Here is a 20,941-nt window from a genome sequence, read left to right as displayed (position 1 = left end):
TCTTACAATTCTGACACTGTCTCTCAGTTACCTAGCACTGCTATGACAGAACGAACCCCAAGTAGATAGTTTTCACCAGATAGTTTTGCCAGCTCCAGGGCAAAGCTCTCTGCAGGCTCTGGGGGATGGTCCTTATCTCCTTTCCACATCAGGAACCCAGCTTCCCCTGAGATCTTGATGTCTCTTGGCGTTCCTTCCCCTAGGTCTGGGAATTTCCCAGCACAGGGATCCTACATCCAAAGGATGCGCTCCACTTCCGGCTCTTCTTTCTTGGTGGTATTGTGTGTGTCTCTCTTTGCTTGCTTCTCCCTCCTTTGATCACTTGTAAGATAAAGGATGACCCAGGCCACACCCCAGATAAACTCCCCTTAGATCAGATCAGGGTTGTAACACAAGTGAGGGTATTGCATGGCACCCTAAGCCCTTACAGCGCTGATCATAAGAGATCATGTCATGGAGCCCCATTCTATACTGTGATATTGAGTCATTAAATAGCTGTCAGACCACTGGGAATCAAGGCCCAGCCAAATTCACACATATTTCAGAAAGACAAAGGTTAATCCAAGGCCAAGTGTATGTGGATATTAAACAAATATACAGTTACAGTGAAGAGATCTTTTCAACTCCTAATTCCATACCATTTTGTCCACCTTTAAAGGTAACTACTGTAATAAACTTATAATTTTATTATTTTACTCATTAGTTATTCACTCATAGGCATTTAGCATATTTTTTGTGTGAAATTTTTGTAGGTTGTGGAAGGAGGATCCCTCAGTACTCATTGTCTCCTCCTCCCCTCCCTCTTTTTACGTCCTACTATCTGTCTTTCTAGGATAATATCCTGCTCAGAAGAAAATATGAATACTCACACTATATTAATGTCCCTTCATAAAAATTAAGACTATTTTTTCTGCTTTTTGGAAGGCTGGAGTCAAACCATAGAGATTCTGGATATTTTGTGGTCCTGTGCTGAGGGGAAGTCATCCACAATAGGAATTTTATTCTCTTCTCCATTCTGATTCATTTTTCACTTTCTCGACGCCCATCTTTCCCCTCATGAACCTAGCTGAGTCTCCTTGTTTGATACCCCCAATTCTCACTTCCTTTCCACTCGGCCATTCTTCCCTCCTGAACGCTCGCCCATGTCTAACCTTTCACTCTTCTCCCACCATCTCATCCCACCCCTTCCTCGATCTTCATTGTTCTCTTCTCAATCCTGTCTCATCTCCTCTCATCCGATCTTTTCTTTATATCCCCGCCTCAGCCTATCCTTCCAAAAGCTTGAGCCCAGGAAGTGAGTATAGGTAAATCAAGGACTTGGGAGAAAACACAGTCCAGGAAGGGCAGACTTGCTGTGAGACAGCAATTAGAGTATCCTTCGTTCAAGCCCACTAGCCGCTCTGGGAGAAAGCTGCAGCTATCTGCTCCTGTAAAGATTTATAGCCTCAGACACGCTATATGGATGGCCATAAATCACAGTTGATGTGACGGCATGAGGTGGGCGTGTTATTTTTTCTGAGTAAGGTGATCTGCAGCGAAAGCACATGTCTGGTTGAAGACTAGGGAGACACTGGGAGCTGTAGTGAGTTACTGATAAGAGAAAGTTAGAACATGGCATGGATCCCAGGGGCCATATTTAAGGATGTACATGTTCGGAACCTGCAGTTTTAAGGAAAAAAATGAAGTGTTGTAGGAGATGGTCATATTGGATATTTAAAATTCTGAGGACATTGTAGGGAATAAACTTTGTTCTTTCAAAGATGCTGCCACATTTTAAGTAAGAACAAAAGAGATGACAGAGGATGGAGATAAAATATTTCTCTTTTGAGCTGAAGATATACTATCTAGACATCAATATAGTTTTATTTAGTGGACTTTACTCATCTTGCTATAAGTAGTCCTTGTGGTCCTGTTGGGTAAGCATTGGATTACTAACCAAAAGTTCAGTTGTTCAAACCCACTAGCCATTCTGCAAGAGAGAGGTGAGATTATCTTCTCTGGTGCAGATTTCCAGGCTCAGAAACCCTATGTAGGTTCTCATTGAGTCTGAAGGGGTCAGATGACCGTGAGTTTGGCTTATTCCTCTCTATAAGTGTCCTTGTCAAGATCTGGGCTGCTCATGTGGTCCAAATCCAACAACTACTTGATAGGAGACAGACAAGGCCTTCTGCTACCATAAAGATCTCATCTTGGAAACCCCAAGATGCTGTACATTTCTATTCTAGGTGGAGCACTGTTGCTATGAGTCAGAACTGACTCCAGAAGAGTGGGTACAGTTTTGGTTATCCCTTTCTTTACGTGCCTAATTACCACCACCAAACTTCCAGTTAGATTCTGGTATGCCAGTGAAGGAGGGGTGGGAAGAGCTGATTTTTTCAGCTATGAAAGAAAACAGAAAAATAAAATAATTGTTGGTAATAGGCCCAGGAGTTTAATAACAATACTCTGACATTTAATCCATAGGTAATTTCAAGTCCTCATCAGAAGGAAACTTTATAGTGAGTCTAGGGTACCCAGGCTGTAATCAAACGAATGGCCCTTTCCTGTAGGACCATATTTCCCTGGTCTACTGAACTCAACTGTATGCAGAAATTCAGCACAGCAAAAAACAAGGGAGCAAGTTGGCAAGAGCCTGGCTCATCAGAACCTAAGATGATATCTCCTATCTTATTTGTTTTCTCTATCTCACTTCGCACTATATGACACACTTTATGTGATTCTTATCCATTATCAATATTCTTATTCAATGTTCATTTTGTTGTCTTTATTGGGATGTGATTTGCATGCATACTGAGACTTTTGATTCATCAATCCTAGAATAGTGAGTAGATCAGAGAAATAATTTAATACATATTTATTGAACGAATAAATGAACGAGGTAGGGTTTTCTTATAGGAGAAACACTGAACAAAAGTACGTAGGCATCATGATATAGAAAAAAAATGGATTTTGCCCTCATGGGAAATAATTCTTTAGTCTAACAAAGGCAAGAAAGAAATGACCTCACTCTCCGTTCAGCGATCTCTTCCATCCTAGCACCCTCCGTAGAACACCTTGAATGTCGGAATTTCTGAGGCTGTAGATGAGTGGGTTCAGCATGGGGTTGATGACTGTGTTGAAAACCCCCACCCCTTTATCCTTATCTGAAGCCTTCTCTGAACCCAGGCGCATATAGTTGAAGATCCCTGTCCCATAGAAGAGGCAAACGACAGTGAGGTGGGAGCCACATGTGGACAAGGCTTTCTTCCTTCCCTCCACTGAACGGATCTGAAGAACTGCAGCTGCCACGTGGATGTAGGAGATGATGATGAGAACCACAGGTGTCCCTGCCAGTATGAAACCAGCAACGAAGAGCACCAGCTCGTTGACTTGGGTGCTGGAGCAGGAGAGGGGGAAGAGCTGTGGGAGGTCACAGTAGAAGTGATTGACCTCATTGGGGCCACAGAAGTTGAGAGTGGATAGGGTGATAGTGTGGGTCAGTGCATTGGTGAAAGCACAAGCCCAGGATGCAGCCACCAATAACCTCTGGATTTCCTGGCTCATGTGGGTGCTGTACGTGAGGGGCCGGCAGATGGCCAGGAAGCGGTCATAGGCCATGGCTGCCAACAGGAAGCAGTCCATTCCAGCCAGAAGGTGGAAGAAGAAGAGCTGTGAGAGGCAGGCTTCATAGGGAATTGCACGCCTGTGGGACAGGAGACGACCCAACATTGGGGGAACAGTGACCGTGATGCACCCAACATCCAGCATTGACAAGTTCCCCAGGAAGAAGTACATGGGGGTGTGGAGTTTGGGCTCCATCAAGATGGCTGCCAGGATGCTGAGGTTGCCCCCCACGGTGACCAAGTAGGCCAATAGGAAGAGAACAAAGAGCAGTGGCTGCAGGCTTTCGGATTCCACCAGGCCCAGCAGGATGAACTCAGTAAGTGAGGTCCTGTTTGTTCCAGATTTGGGCTCCATTAGTCCCTGCAAGAAAATGCCCCAAATAGGGTATCACTCCAATCAATTTGATTATTCAACGTGAACGTTTAGAACTCTCTATGTGTTAAGCCCATGATGGTCAGTGCCCAGTTCTCCCATCGCCTGTTTTCCATCCACAGAGCACATCTCACTCACTGACTTCCTCCCTAAACATCTTGTTCTTCAGACCGCCCTCACATGAGGTGCCCCATATCACTGTAACTTTATCTTGAAAGCGGACACTGACACCACCTTTGGGAAAACAAATTAAGAGAGGTAGCTTCTTCATTAAAAAAATAGATTAAGAAACAGTAGTTTCCCACTGTGCATAAAGCAAGGTTAAGATAGAATGTCCCTGTTTTTCCCCCTTAGGTCCACTCAAACCAAAATGGAGATTTCAAAATAGAAAAATTCCAAAATACACTCTGTTTGAGGCTTCTAAAAATGTGTGGGCAAAATCGTGGCGAAGACATTCGTGATTGCAGACAACAGACAGGCCACCCAAAATACATGGTTCTGAAATGGGTACCATAGTCCAAATTATAAATTCAAAATCCCTGCTCAGTAATAAATTGCTAAGTGTTCTTGTGAATCATATCAGAACACTGCATTTTGAATAACCACTCCATTTGAAATCATTTCTTCTGTTCACACTCTCTGCTATACTCTAAACTAAATTTGTGTTTTGTTTGCTGTTAGAAGGAGTTAGGTTTCTGTATTACTCAGCCACTGGACTTCCTCTTGTCCTTGGGTCAGTCACGGTCAATTCACTGTGACCCTAGGACAAGGTTTTCAAATACAGTCAATGTGTGTATAAAGAGCCACATTGAACTAAACCTTTCAGATTTGATATATTATTCCAGATTAAAATATTAAGACCAATGTCTTTCTTTTTGTTGTTGTTGTTTTTACTTTTCTATATACTCATATATTTTGAAAAGAAATAAATGTCTATAAAAGCAAAATATACAGTTTTACAAATATACAAATATAATATTTGTCATGCTAACACATGATTGGGATAAGAGTTGTATGAGCCCCTAATAAAATGATTTTTTAAAAATGATGAAACACTAAAAAAAAAGAAGAAAATGTTCTAAAATTGTGCAACTCTTCTTGATTGGATTGAACGATTGAATTGTATGATATGCAGATTATGTACTAATAAAACCATATTGTTTCTTTTTAAACAAACAGACAAAAAAGACCAATGTCTTTCTATTGCCCATGAAATAAGTGGGGCTGCTATCAGTGTTGTCAGGTGTGGGCATGTCAGTTGGCTCATTGGTGGTGCTGTGTGCTGGTCTCAGGAGTAGCCTGTTATTGGAGCCGTTGGGCAGCCACTGCTCATGGCTAGAGCTTCCTTGATGGTGATTTTTTTTTCTTGCACAGAAAGGAGTGGTCATCAGTTGTTAATTTAGGTAACTTTAATAGAAAGGGAGAGGCCTGAGCAGAGGACATGCAGGTCAGTAGCAGTGAAGAAGTTCACAGAAAGCAGACATGCTGCAGCAGTATGATTTATGCGACTGTCTGGTAATATGCTAACAAACACATCCCCATCCATAAAAATGGAAACATAGTAATTATGGATATGAGGAGATACTGAATAAGCCACCCAGACAAGTTGATTTTGTCATCATTAGGTGAGACTATACCAACAAGAATATTGCGTCATCAACATTCCACAGCGTCCTATCAGTATTGACTAAAGATAAGTGAAAGTTAAAATACTCACAGGAAACCCTAACTCATTAGGCATGCTCTAATTCCTCCATTTTCCAACAAAAACCTTGCACATGCAAACGCCCCCAACCTGCTTCAAAAACCTTTTACTTCATTTAACTTTTAAAAAGGAACAAGGAATCCCAAACTATGTATATAAAAAGTCTCTTTTAAAAAAAGAGCACAAGACCCCATTCAAGGATACCATATGAAAAAGGAGTGAGGAAGAAAACTCAGGAAACAGAATTTCAAGGCTTACAAGAAAAATGATGCTATGAAGCAAAAAAAGATTTTGAGAAAAAATGGGGATAAACTGAAAATATAGAATAAAACATCCACCTGTATAAAACAAAAGCACCAAGTAAAGCTATAGGACTTCGGGGAACTTTGCAGGTATCGGAGAGAAGTGAAGGGTGACTGACAGAACCAACCCAGGCATAGAATAAAAGAGAGACGCATAGCAAAAGGAAAGCGGAAACGTGAGGCATCCCAGGAAGACAGACATGTCACTGGAGCTCGGAGCAATTGTAAACTAGGTAAGCAAGAAAAAAGCACAGGCGCAACCGTTCCATCCAACAGCCACTGTCACAGAGAGCTCTGAGCATTTGCAGTGTATACAGATCAAACCGAGAGTGAAATATACAGCAGATTTGGGGGACTTAGTAAAACAAAATCTGAATGATCTCATTGGTCATTATACATTGATTATATTTTGAATAATAGTAGTTTGTATATATTGGCTTAAATAAAAATATTATTTGAAATTCAATCTGTTTTTAGTTTTAAAAGGCTACTAGAAAAGTTATAATTACATATGCAACTCATTATTCGACAGCAGGAACACTAAGAATATTCTAAAGAAGTAGAGTCCATGCATACTTGAAATTCCCAATAAAGAAATTCCAGATAATGACCTGAGCAGCAATTTGTTTGACGATATACTTCAAACAAACTTTCCGAAATTTAAGACCCAAAAAACTTACTACCATCAAGTAGTTTCCAATTCACAGAGATTGTGGAGGACAGAGTAACTCTTTTCTGAGACTGTACCTTCTTAGAAAGCCTCCTCTTTCTCCCTTGAAATTAAGAGAAGTTTCAGTAATTTTAAAAAGCATAGCATGTGTCAGGAAACATGAATAAAAGGGTCCATGATGATGTACATTCTAGAAAAGGAATTCTGCAGGTATTAAAATGTGAAAACAAATTTATCTCGGAAGTGATGGAATACAAGAAGCTATAGACAAGGATAATACTAAGGATAGTGTCTTCACAGTGTGCTGACAGCTAACATCTCACATTGGTAGGGAAATTATTCTGATTGGTCCGTGCCTATTTCAAACTAATTTCATATATTTTGAATATAATCACAAAGAATTAAAAGAAATGTATGTACAAAATACATCAAGGAGAACATGGAATATAAACCAAAAGTCTAAAACAAACAATACAGTAGAAAGCATAGCATTAAAAATATGAGACCAATAACTAAGTCTACTGATTATAACAATAAATTTAATATGCTGAATTTATCTAGTAAAAGAAAAAGAGTTTCAGTTGGATCTTAAAGCAAAATCCAATTCTGAGTTATTTCTAGAGATACACCTAAAACAAAATGATTTTAAAAGATTGAAAATTAAGGAACAGATAAGTACCAGGCAAATTCAATTTATTTAGTTTAAAAAAGAGAAAGAGGAGCAATTTATAAAGAGAATGCACACAAATTATGATGGCTTATGAATATCTATGGACTAAATAGCAGCATCAATGGTCATAATATATAGATAGCATATTAATAAAACAAACTCTGTACCTGAAAACTAGAGTTCTTTTCACTTTCTTTTCTAGTGTTCATAGATCAATATCAAAAACTAGCCCTATATAAACTATAAATATATCTAATAATTTTTAAAAGTAGAATTAATGTGAACCATATTCTGTAAGTTGGATCAATAGAATTAGATATTTGTTGGGGGGGGGGGCAAGTACAGTCATCTAAAAGTCTTGAAAACTCTTAAATACATATTAGGTCTAATTAGCAAACCAAAGGAAAAGTGGAGATCCCCTCACAGAGGGGTTTAGGAGAGGAGATGTGTCAGTCAGGGTGCGATGTAATACCGATGAAGAACACAGCTTTCCCCCAGATCCTGGATGCTTCCTCCCCCCAACTACCATGATCCGAATTCTACCTGCAGGACTGGATAGGGCAGAGGTTGTACACTGGTGCATATGGGAGCTGGAGGCACAGGGAATCCAGGGTGGATGATACCTTCAGGACCAGGGGTGTGAGGGGCGATGCTGGGAGAGTGGAGGGTGAGTGGGGTGGAAAGGGGGAACTGATTACAAGGATCCACATGTGACCTCCTCCCTGGGAGATGGACAGCAGAGAAGGGGGGGGAAGGGAGACTCCGGATAGGGCAATATATGACAAAACAACAATCTATAAATTATCAAGGGCTCATGAAGGAGGGGGTAGCGGGGAGGGAGGGGAAAAAAAAGAGGACCTGATGCAAAGGGCTTAAGTGGAAAGCAAATGCTTTGATAATGATTAGGGCAAAGAATGTACGGATGTGCTTTATACAATTGATGTATGTATATGTATGGATTGTGATAAGAGTTGTATGAGTCCTTAATAAAATGTAAAAAAAAAAGAAAATGATTAGGGCAAAGAATGTGCAGGTGTGCTTTATACAATTGATGTATGTATATGTATGGATTGTGATAAGAGTTGTATGAGCCCCTAATAAAATGTAAAAATAAAATAAAGTAAAGATAAAATCCTATATTAGAGCTCAAGGATACAGAGAGCTACATCGGCCCTGGGAGAAAAAGGTATGTTCACGGTAATACGCAAGCAACCAAACAAGAATGAAGTTAGAAGAATTTAACTAACTCAGCAAGTTAGAATAAGAAAATAAAGATAAGGAAAACCAAGGAAAATACTTAGTCACAATTTAGAAACAGGCAAACCAAAGAAATAAGTCAATGAAATTGCTTGGTTCTTCAGGGTAAAATGAAATTGAGAAAACTTTAAGCAACATGGTTATAATTTTTTTTAAAAGAAAAGGTATCAATATGCAAAATAATACATGATAAAAGAAAAATCACGATAGCCCCATTAGAAGTAAAGACACATAAAACTTCAATTTGTCAGATCTCTGTAGTGGACATTGAGCCCCGGTGGTGCAGGGGGTTGTGAGAGGGGGTTCCGGACCCCAGATCAGCCATGTGAACCCCTTGGGAGAAACATGAGAAGATTTACAGCCTCAGACACCCAGAGGGCAGTGCCACGCTACCTACAGGGTGACTGTGAGTCATAATGGACTCTGTGGCAGTGGGCTTAGCTTGCTTGATGTAATGGACGTATTAATATCATTGGTTTATTAAATATATGATTTATTTAAGTTGTTTTAGAAGAGTTAGGAAATCCAAACAGACTAATGACTATACAGCTGTCCTCTGATCACCCCACCATTATCAGAAGAAGCGCTGCGTCCAGATACCGTCACAGGACAGTTTATGAGCCTTACTCACTTAGCCCAGAATAGAAAAGGAGAAAACTTTCAAATCTGTTTTTCAAAGTGTGCAAAAGTAGCTCAATTTTAAAAAAAGAGGAAATATATACTGTCACTTAAAATTTTCATCTAAAAGCCTAAGCATGGAATTAACAAATCTATATCAGCACTATATTACAAAAATAATTCATCATAATTATTTAGGATTTATTCCCATGCAAATTTAGTTTAAAATTAAGATACTGAAAGGGCACTTGGCTAGTCACTTGAATTTTAAGACCTGGTGGAGTTCCCCGTAGCTTTAACAACAACAACAACAACAACAACAAAAACCTAATGATTTTCAAGCCTTCGACCAAAACTTCTGATTTAATTGACATTTTGGAACCTGGTGTGAGTACTTCACTAAAGTTTTTCAGGTGGCTTCCAATGTCTACCCAGGATGGAGAACTTCCAGCATCTTTGTATACTAGAAAGCTCGACGGCTTTCTCTTTAGAGAGCAAATAGCCCTTCCAGATTACGAAACCTCCTGCTTCTTTTCCCAAGCCTCCTCCACCTAGACTTGCAGTCCTGACAGGAATTACAGTCTAATCCTCAGCTTGCAGTGAGTCACATTTGTCTCTTTGGATTCTCTGCTGTATCAGGAGCACATCTCCAATCTGAAGATATTCCAGTAGCCAACCTCCCTGGGAGGTGTGCAGTGTGTGTGTTCTGGTAATTGAGAGACACAGAAGGTCGACCACATGGATGAGATGTTGGACGGTGAACTCTAAGACCTTAACATTCTAGGGCCACATGATATTGTTGTGGCAGCGGGTGTCATTGGGCTTGCTCCTCACTGATGAAATTGGCAATTTATAAATGCTTTATGAGTTAACACCTCAACAGAGAGATACCAGCACTTTGCATCCCAAACTAAAACCCAACCCATTGCCATCGGGTCAATTCCGACTCAGAGTCACCCTACAGGACTGGGGAGATGTCAAGAAGACAACTCTACACAGGAGGAGAAAGCCTCATCTGTCTTGGGCACAGCAGCTTGTAGTTTCAAACAACCGACCTTGCACTTAGCAACCAGTTCCTAATCTACTTCATCTCTAGCGCTCCTCTTTGCATACATTGTATAAAAAACACCTACTTCAGCATCTTCCTCTGGCTCCATTTTAGCTTGTTATTTTACTGTACCATTTTAGCGTGTTATTTAACTGTAACAGCGATTTTCCACCTCCTTGTCCATGCTGTTTTTGCTACAATTTTCTCTATCCTCCAATTCCCAATGCCAAACTATTTCCAAAGAATCCAAAACTTGGTTGATGAATTAATTCTTCATTGAAACTCTCACAGAACTTCTTCCTCTACATTCCCAAAAAACAACAACAAGATAAATAAATAAATCCACCGGCTTGGAGTCGACTGTGCCTCATGGTGACCCAACAGGACAGGGTAGAACTGCCTCGTGGTTTCCAGGGCTGTCAAGTCTGTACAGACTCAGGCAGCCACATCTTATCCTTCAAACTTCTGACCAACATTAACCCATCCTCACTAACCATTATTTCATGGAAATTACTCTTTTACTGTAGCAAAGTACTTTCTCTCCAGACACCACAATTCGATCCTTATTTCCAGTAAACAATTTAAATACAAAGGACATGTCTGATTCATTCTTTTAAAATCTCAGTACTTCTAGTAGTTTATTTTGCACGTAGTAGGCACTCAATATTTCTTAAATAAAGACGTGGATGTGTATTAAATGCCCATCCTATTTTAGAGAAAGAGGCCATCAGGGTGAGCTGGAGTTGTCTTGTAAGATTTTCTGGGCAAATAAAAAATTACATATTTTATACATTGACATGATCTAGAAGGATCTCTGGGCTGCTGTGAGTTGGGCATCAGACCGTTACCCTCCAGGGCAGCAATTTAAACTTGCCACTCCACGGTAGAACGATGTGGCTATCTGCTCCCGTAACGACTTATCGTCTCTGCTGCTATGAGTAGGGTGCCATGCCTGTGTTGTTTTTAAAATGATTGAGGAGACAGTCAGAGAAAACGGGGGCACAAGTTTGCTGTGGGAACTGGTCATTGCCTTTGGGCTGGTGGTGACCAGCTAGCTACTTTGCTAGCTACTTTGCCAAGTATGATGGACAAGTGCATGTCTTTGCAGCTTTGTTTTCGTGGAATCTGTCTCAAAGAATAAGACCTTGGGAAGGGTACAATTTACAGCCAGCCAATGTCAGAGAGAAGAGGATCGAACGCCTGCGGTTGAACCTCAGAGGCTGGAGGTGTCATGTGCTAATGTTCCAAGATGACCTTTGACCAACCAGAAGTCTGCAGTGTATCTTATAGGGCACCACGGCGCCCTTCACATAGGACTCCTTCTACACTACCACTTTTAGGGGCTGGTGGGGAGCCCTGTCAGTGTCGTGGCTACCATGTTGGGAGGAGACCCACAGGGTCCAGCAGTTTGCAATCCCCAGCTTCTCCATTGGAGAACGATAAAGGTTTCTACTCCCATAAAGAGGTCCAGTCTCAACACCCACCTGGGCAGTGCTATCCTGTCCTATAACATCTCTGTGAGTCAGAATGGAGTCGGAGGCAGTGAGATTTGAGAATGCGCCAGCCCTATCTCTTCTTCCTGAGCGCTGACAGTTTCCACTCTACAACTCCAGCCTATCCCTTCAGGCTCTGGCTGCCTGATGGACTGAGTCCTGGGCAGGAGATGGACTCAGTGAATCCCTTCATACATATTCACCCCTATGAGTACCCGAAAGAAGACTTCCTCCAAGAAGGAACAGCTTCAGCAAAAGGGCCCAGGAAGCTAGTTCCTTCCTCTGGGAGGCAGTCCCAGCTCGTCCCCTACTTCTCAGGTACACCACATAGAGTCAGATTGGAATTGAGAACAATAGAAGCCCTTCGCTTCTCTGTAAGAGTGGAAGAGGGATCCGTGAGAGTACTCACCCTGCCGTGGACACAGAAGCCAGTGAGATGCAGCCAGGGAAGATGATGGGGAAAATGCCGGCCCAGGCATCCACACAGATAGCAATTAAGTGGCCATAAGTAGGAAAATGAGGCAAGTATAAACTGCTATCTCTTCTCTCAGGAGCCCTGGTGGTGTAGTGGGTCACACTTTGAGCTGCTAACCACCAGGTCAGTAGTTTGAATCTACGGACTGCTCTTCTGGAGCAAGATGAGGCAAGGGGGAAAGAAGAGGCCCCTGCTGCTATAAAGATTTATAGACTTGGAAACCCAAAGGGGTCGTTCCTCTCTGTCCAATGTGGTTGCTGTGAGTCCGAATTGACTTGATGGCAGTGAGGTTTGTTTTGCTTTATAATCTCTATTAGAAAGAGTTCTCGTGCTGCAGTGGTTAAAATGCTAACCTGCTAATCAAGCACCTGGCAGTTTTAACTCCTCCACTGCTCTGTGGAAGAAAGATGTGGCAGATGATCTTGATAAAGAGTCACGGCCTTGGGATACTATGGAGCAGTTCTATGAGTCCACGACAACAGGTTTGGTTTGGGGTTGGGATATTTTCTCTATCATAGGGCTGTCTTCATCCAGAGCTATCTCCAGGGGGCATCAGTTGCTAACCATCCCACTGAAAGGGAGAGGACCAGAGAGAGAGACAAAGAAAAGGAAAAAGAAATAGCTTCAACCCTTCACCATTTGTGCTAAGATGGCTCAGTCACACTGTCTGAGACTTTAGACTAAGTCTTTGTCTATTTCCCCTGGCCATCAGGGCAGGTAGTTAAGGCAAGTGAGGCAACCTTCAATTAACGCAAGGTCACCGAGGCCCAGCGGATTTGCCCATATCCCCAAGGTCACTTAGGAAGCAGGAGTTGCAGTGGGGACTTGATAAGGTTTTCCTAAGGGAGATAGTTTCTTTCCCAGGTGTCAACCCCAAACAGGGCCTTGGAGCAGAGATAAAGCAATTCCCAAGCTTGTCTTTGACCCAGGGATGAGGAAGAGGCCCAAGAAAGAAGACAAGAGGGAAAAACTTTCTTCAAACTCGGTGGCATAATGATTCTTCAGAAATGTGGTGCTTTGTCCCTTAGGGCATTGTTAGTGGAGGCTACTAGGAATGTTCTCAGGGATTCTACAATCCTGGAATCTCTGGTGCTGTAGTTAGTGGGTCATACAGCAGAATAAAACACTGTTTGGTCTAGTGCCGTCCTCACAATCTTTGCTTGGTTAGAGCCTTTTGTGGCAGCCAACTGTGTCAATCCATCTCCTCAAGGATCTTCCTCTCTTTCATTGGCCCACTACTTTGCCAAGTATGATGTCCTTCCCTAGGGACTGGTCTTTCCTGTAACAGGTCCAAAGTACATGAGACAAAGTCTCGCCATCCTTGATTCTAAGAAACATTCTAGCTGTCCTTCCAAGATAGATTTATGCATTCTTCTGACAGTCCATGACACATTCAATATTCTGTGCCAACATTGTTATTCAAATCCATCCGTTCTCTGGTTTTCCTTGCTTAGTGTTCAGCTTTCACACGCATATGAATCGATTGAGAATAGTGTGGCTTTGATCAGGTGGACTTAATCCTCAAAGTGATATCTTTGCTTTTTAACACTTAAGGTGTTGATACAAGGGCTGAATTGTGCTGGTAAGATTCCTAGGATGCTGCCTTTTGACATTGCTTTCTTCTTCCCTGGTGTTTAGAAATTGAAAACCTTGGTGGAGGTCACAGACTAATGAAAAGGGGATGTGAGAAGCTGAAGAGTATGGTAGGTTGGGTTGAGTAGAGAAACAAATCCAGAGACACTTATATATGTATAAGAAAGAGCTTTATCTCAAGAAGTAATTGCAAATCAGGAAAACATCCCAACCCAGTCCAACTCAAGTCCTTAAGTCAAACATAGTCCATAAGTCTGATACTAGTCCATAAATCCTTCCTCAGACGCATACAGCCACATGCAATGATGCAGAATGCAGGAAGATCACAGGCCAACAAGTTCCAAGTTGTGAGTATTCAATGGCAGTGGCCACACCACAGGGCTCACGCAGGTCTCAGCATGGGTCCTCAACAGGAAAGTGAATGCGGAGAGACAGAGAGACAGAGAGAGAGAGAGAGAGAGAGAGAGAGAGAGAGAGAGAGAGAGAGAGAGAGAGAGAGAGAGAGAGAGAGCCAAAAAAGCTTGTATCATAATGTTATGTGAATCACACACACTATACATGTGATTAGAGTTACCTTTTACAGTGTTGGGACAATTATAAATTGGGGGAAAGGTTTGAAATACATACAAAACTGCTAACTATGTGAAGTACTTGACCTTAAACAAAACATAAAACTATTAGGAAAAAGACTCACTGACAATTATTTATCCAGCAGTCAGATTTTTTTCAAAGTAAGATGCAAAAACAAAGAAGCCCAACTACGTAAGAAGAGCAAATTTGGCAAAAGATAGACACTATGAACCTAGTTGAAAGGGCAATAACAAGTTTGAGATGATCTTTTCAATATATAGAGAGAGTTACTGTGTGAAAACTTGAAGAGTTTCTAAAACTTCATTAAAAAAAGAAAGAACCACCAAGGACAAGAAATTTGTAAAGAAGTGCAGTAAAAGTCTACAAAATCCTGACCAGCAACACCTGTCCAGAAAAAAATTGAAAATTAATCTTGAAAACTTCAATTGCCTAACTACTTAAGATACAGACACCTATTTATAGCACCCAGTGAAATCAAGAGTATGAGGCAATAAGCATTCTCTTACACCGCTGATCAAGTTGTAAAGTAGGCACCTTTTTTTTTTGGCAGATGGGGTCAAAATACGTAGCAAATTTTAACTTTGCTTTCTTCAGCACCGCCCACATTGCTTTTGTGGATTTAACAAATGAAACTAACTTCAGCTATATGGCAAAATAGCGCAGTAAGGTAAGTGATAGTACAGAACGTGACAGTATCATCCGTCACTGTAAAACAAAAACTGAAGTCACATCAACAGAGGTTTGGTTATGGTTTATACGGGCAATATAAAAAATGGATATGATGTGTTCATCCACAGTGACATGTAAAAAAGTAGGCTATGTAATGTGGAGAGGAAAAAGCAGGTTACAGGACAGTCAGGTGTTCTGATCTATAGGCGTTCTACTGGGTACACTTCTGGGTACACCTCCGGTGTCACAGTGGTTTACCCATAGGGCTACTAAGTACCAGGCGTTTAGTTCAAACCCAAGGGAGAAATGAGGCTTTCTGTTTCCACAAAGATTTACCGTCTTGAAAACTCACAGGGGAAGTTCTGTTTTGTTCTAGAGCCATGAGTCAGAATGGACTCAATGGTAGTGAGTTGGCATTTTTCCCTACCTGGTACTCTGTGTAGTTTGAAATTTTGCAACAATATTGTTACATTTCCTTTTTTTCAAGTAATAAAGCTATGAGCAGTTAGAAATAAAAAAAAGAGGAGAGAGATTATCAAGAAAAAAGAACACACCAAATTGTGAAATCCTATAATCCAGGAACATGGACAGAGAGGTAGGATTCCACATTTTGGTCATTCTCAGTAATGCTGAACTCAGTTGACCTGTTCCACTCCAGATATGATGCCATGACAAAGGCAACCCATGGGGCTTAAGATGAAGACTCAGATGGGAGAAAGGACAGAGGCACACGGATCTTTGGAGGTGAACCATCAGCTCTGCTCGGCAGTGGTAGAGGAAATGATGTGCTAACTTTCAGAATAAGTGTCGTGGGACTGTCTGTCTATCCATGCTAGTAAAGTCAGAGAACATTGGAGGTGCAAGAATCTTGATATCAGCTTCTGCCTTCTGTCAGGCATCCATGGGAAAACAAGCCTAGGGACAGAAAAGACTAGTCCAAGGTCAAGGACATTGTGAATGACGGGAAGGATGAAGTAAGAATTATATCAAAGATATGTCCCATAGCTTTCTTGATCTTTAGAGGAAGTGCAATCTCTGTATTCATGAAATTTTTGTCTGGTGACTGGAAAAGATCAGGAAGAAGCCATCTTTTAATAGTCATAACCTTTGATAATTTTGGAGTTGAAACAAGAAAACTAGCACTCTTTTTCTGCCCTTCTCCATTGGTTAAAAACACTCCTCAACTCTTGAAGGGCACCTTCTTTTTAGAGAAACATGAAATGAATTCAATGCACATTTTAAAATATTTTTCACAAAACTGGTAAGATGGATGATTTTCCTCTCGAGGGAGAGGGTGAACTACAAGATGCCTGCATTAAGACAACGACAACTGGGTTTTACTGGGCAGCATGAAAAGGGAAACCCACATCGGTGAACCACATTTATTGCCCTACTTCCTTCACCTGAACTTTCAGCAGTGCCAAGGCATCTTATCCATTCCTTCCTTCCCCCCTCCCTCCAACACTTCTATCTTTTCTCTGAATTTCTTTTGACTGGAGTTCTATCACTGTATCCATTTTTACATTTATTCATGAATTTCCCACTAGTGACCTTGAGTTAACTCCAACTCATGGCACCCTCATAGGTTAAAGAGTAGAACTGCTCCATGGGGTTTTCTTGACTGTCATCTTCATGGAAGCAGATCGCCAGTCTTTTAGTCCATAGAGCCATGGGGGGGGGGGAGGGTTGAACTGATCATTTTTAGGTTCATAATTATGAACAGCAAGGCTGTTTGCACCCAAACTCCCTAACTCCAATTAGCTTGCGTTCATCCTTCCAATCTCTGTACCCTCATGAAGAAATATCATGAAGAAACCGAAGCATCATGAAGGTCAAAGGTAAGTTTGAGATAGATGGATCAAGACACCTCAGTGGCACAGTAGAATGGCCAAGTGTCCTTAAAGGGATGGTCAAAGGGAAAGTGAGTTAAAGAATGAAAGAAATTTAAAGGCAGAAAACTGCAGGGTGAGCTAAGGTTCTAGTTTAAAGCCATGGCTGCCTACTGATACGGGAAAATTACAGTGAGACATCACCATCTGACTTGCATTAGATATGAATTGTCTTAGCTAGGAGATTGGGGAATAAGAGTATGAATGTAGAGGGAATTTTTAAATGGAGTATTGCGATTATGTTTTGATTTTTTATGTTGACACAATGTTTAGATGATAAATGTCTTTCTAAAAATTTGAAACATATGAGAAATGCTAGATGTGAAAAACATTTTATACTTTGAGATGTACATGCCATATGTGTTAAAGAAGTTTAAAATTTTAAAAGCAGGTAGGTGAATCACAAACAGCAACCATGCTCTCCAGAGCTGCTTGTGAACACATTTTCACCCAGATACTCACCTGCCTCATCCTGTAGGATATTAGTGGGACAAGAAAGGAGGTATTTTATTGTTTTGATTTGATTTTTTGATTTAGAGCTACCTGATTGTGCAACCAAACTCACTGCCAGCGCTATGTTTTATAAACAGATTGACCATACCTGATTTAGAGGGAATTATAGGATCTGGAGGGAGAAAGTTTGCTGACTATTTTGGGCAACCCGAACTCTAAGAAACAGTAGAGCCCATTCCTGGGGTCCATGAACCTGTAAGCCTTCAGAACTACCTACGCTTCACCTCCACCCGCAGCAGGAAGGAAATCATGGCTGAAGTTGTCCTTTGTCAAGGGAGTGCCTTTTGCTTCCCCACCACTGACCAAGCTCTCTCTGTTTCACACTCTGATACATGCTGATGTATGAGGGGGCTTCAAAAAGTTAAAAGAAAACGAAATTTAAAGATATATAAATTTAAATGTATATGTAATGTATAGGCTTGGCAGAACATATATACTCATTGCCTACGAATGGGAAGTTTTCCTTGGGAAACAATAACTATAATTTCTTACAAAAGTCCACATGATAAAGAAAATAGGTCTAGGCCATTTGTCCTAGTCTCTGACCCCAGAGAATAACCATCTGCTTTAGTCGGAGGTCTCTAGGGAAAGACAACCACTAAGATGCTGTTCAAGGGGACTTCAAAAAGTTCATGGGAAAACTGCATTATTTCTTCATTCCTTTTCCCATGAACTTTCCAAAGCCCCTCTGTGTCTCAGCATCTACCAAAGAGTGGCTTAGAGATGACTTATTTCCATATGTTAGGAATTGGCGTAAGTGATTATGTGGCTGACAAATTCAAAATCTACTGGTTAGGAGACAGGCTAGACATTCTGACAATTTTGGGACCCAGCATTGATCGGTCAGGTGGTGAGGGAGTAAGAGGAATTCTGGCAACATCTTTCTGGATAATCTCAAAGAAGAATACTTCCTTGGGCACCCTCCTATTCTGCTCCAAACTTATTGGATGAGCTTCTTCACATGATAGAGGGCAATCTGTTTTACTTGAAACCGACTGATGTAGTCGCATGGAAATACTTAATAACAACTAGTGCCTGACCAGATCACTGAGTACCATCTGCTAACCAAGTTGACACATGACAGTATCTCTTACACTTCCCTCTGACCATACACAGACACGAGGAAGAAACAGACCAGACCTCCTCAAGCCAGGGAGCGTCTTCCCGTGAGTACCCGCCAGAGGGCGCACTGCACATCAGGATTCCTGAGGCTGTAAATAAAGGGGTTCAACATGGGGTTGATGACAGTGTTAAAAATTCCAACAGCTTTATCCTTATCTGAAAGTTTGACTGAACCTAGACGCATGTAGTTAAAGACACCTGACCCATAGAATATAGCAACCATGGTGAGATGGGAGCCACATGTGGAGAAGGCTTTCTTCCTCCCCTCCACTGAGCGGATACGTAGAACCGCAGCTGCCACGTGGGCATAGGAGGTGACAATGAGAGCCATGGGGGTACCTGCCATAAAAAAGCCCCCAGCAAAGAGCAGCAGCGCATTGAGTTGGGTGCTGGAGCACGAGAGCTGGAAGAGCTGTGGGAGGTCACAGTAGAAGTGATTGATCACATTGGGGCCACAGAAGTGGAGTGTGGATATGGCCACAGTATGGGTCAGGGCATTGCTGAAGGCACAAACCCAGGACATGGCTACCAATATCCTCTGGACTACCTGGCTCATGCGGGTGCTGTAGGTAAGAGGCTGGCAGATGGCCAGGAAACGGTCATAGGCCATGGCTGTCAACAAGAAACAGTCCACCCCAACTAGGAGGTGGAAGAAGAAGATCTGTGCAAGGCAGTCTCCATAGGGAATTGTATGCTTGTGGGACAAGAGGTGACTCAACATGGAGGGAATCGTGACGGTGATACACCCAACATCCAAGGCTGAGAGGTTCCCCAAGAAGAAGTACATGGGGGTGTGGAGCTTGGGTTCCAGCAAGACAGCTGCCAGGATGCTGAGGTTTCCCCCCACGGTGACCAAGTAGGCAAAGAAGAAGAGCACAAAGACCAGTGGTCTCAGACTGGGTGTTTCCACCAGGCCCAGCAGGATGAACTCAGTGACAGCTGTTCCATTGGCTCCAGGCATGAGTCCCTGCAAGAAAAGACCCATGAAGGTCAACAGTGAGTCTTCTTCATTAGTTTACTTATGCAGCCAAGAGAGATCTATTTTCTCTTACGTGTCAAGCTCCTGTGAGCCAAGATACATTTCCCCTATGTGCCAAGTTCCCACTAGTTAGGAATCGAAGGTGTCTCCCCCAAAGATATATTGAAGTCCTCACCTTTGTACCTGTGAATGGGACTCTACTTCAAGTGTCCCCTCAGTGGATCTGGGGCACGTGTGACTGAGTTATTTTTCTTTCTTTATTAGACAAGGTGAGGGGGAATTGGCTCTTTGAGAGGTCCTCCAGGGGGTGCAAATGGATTTAACTTGAAAGGAAAAGGGGCAATTTGACAATATCCTGCAGAATTACAAATGTGATTTTCTGTTGGCCTGGCAATCCCACTTCAGGGAATATAGCCAATGGCTACAGGTGGTCACTTACGAGAAATCATGTATGTGTGAGGTCATTTGTTACAGCATTAGCTGTAGTAGCAAAGTACTATAACCTGTTACCCATCATTAGAGGGCTGACTACATGAATTATGACACATCCTTAGAAAGGAATACTTGGCAGCTATAAGTTTGATCAAAGCCGTTCTTTCGATGCTGATTTGAATGGTCTCAAAGCTAAATAACTACTTGCGACTGACACCTTCCAGAAGTATAGCACACTGTGGTTGTTATTCTAATGGGAGAAAAGAATGCACACAAAACTAAATCTAAGTACAAAAATATAGATAGATCGTTTTCTTTTTCAATAAATATCCAGAAGGATATTTCTTGGAAAGATTGGTTCCTTCGTGGGAGAATGATGGCATGGGTTGGAGACAAGGAGAAATAATGGATGAAAAACTTATGGCTCAAGAAAAAGAAAGAAATATTAAATAAACTTTTTAAAAGAATCCAATAGATTAACATCTGAACATGTGCACATCAGAGATGCTGCAGAAAACAATTGGGAACTAGAAAGGGCTATCACCATGGTTCCGTGGTGAAGATTGTGCGGGACCCAAGCAGCGTTGCATTTGCTGTTGGTGGGACGGTTGCCATGAGCCAGAGCCAGCTCAATGGCAACCAACAACAATGGCAGCGTCACAGAGAAGCAGAGGAAGAAAATGTCAGGTTACGAGAATACTTCCTATGATTTGATATTATTTAACCTCAATATTTCAATAAACTCAGACACTCTAGACTCACTGTCCTCAAGTAGGTTCCAACTCATAGCGACCCTGTAATAAGACAGGCCCAAATATAGGAAAATGAAAATTAACAAGGTAGATGCAAGAGCGATCCCAAAGCTGAAATAGACCAAAACCATGGGGGTCAATGAGTAAAAAGAGATGCCTGACAGAGAAAGCATGCCTGTAGAGGGTTG

At 41.7% G+C, this 20,941-nt stretch overlaps 2 protein-coding genes across 2 annotated transcripts; both read right to left on the bottom strand.

The window, feature by feature from the left end:
* Window positions 1-3,003: 3,003 nt before the first annotated feature.
* Window positions 3,004-3,969, bottom strand: LOC142458650 (olfactory receptor 3A2-like). Its single transcript, XM_075559602.1, has one exon. It carries the CDS (start codon window positions 3,955-3,957, stop codon window positions 3,004-3,006), a length of 954 nt encoding a protein of 317 aa, XP_075415717.1. The 5' UTR covers window positions 3,958-3,969.
* A 14,643-nt stretch (window positions 3,970-18,612) lies between these two features.
* Window positions 18,613-19,575, bottom strand: LOC142458167 (olfactory receptor 3A1). The gene has a single exon (XM_075559219.1). It carries the CDS (start codon window positions 19,573-19,575, stop codon window positions 18,613-18,615), a length of 963 nt encoding a protein of 320 aa, XP_075415334.1.
* Window positions 19,576-20,941: the final 1,366 nt, after the last annotated feature.

Source organism: Tenrec ecaudatus, chromosome 10 (genome assembly GCF_050624435.1).
Source record: "Tenrec ecaudatus isolate mTenEca1 chromosome 10, mTenEca1.hap1, whole genome shotgun sequence".
NCBI lineage: Eukaryota > Metazoa > Chordata > Mammalia > Afrosoricida > Tenrecidae > Tenrec > Tenrec ecaudatus.
Note: the sequence above shows the minus strand (reverse complement) of the source record. Positions and strands in the feature narration are given on the sequence as shown.

Excerpts from the sequence above, each read along its gene's own strand:
- LOC142458167 (XM_075559219.1), bottom strand. The coding sequence starts at position 19,575 with ATGGGTCTTTTCTTGCAGGGACTCATGCCTGGAGCCAATGGAACAGCT.
- LOC142458650 (XM_075559602.1), bottom strand. The coding sequence starts at position 3,957 with ATGGAGCCCAAATCTGGAACAAACAGGACCTCACTTACTGAGTTCATC.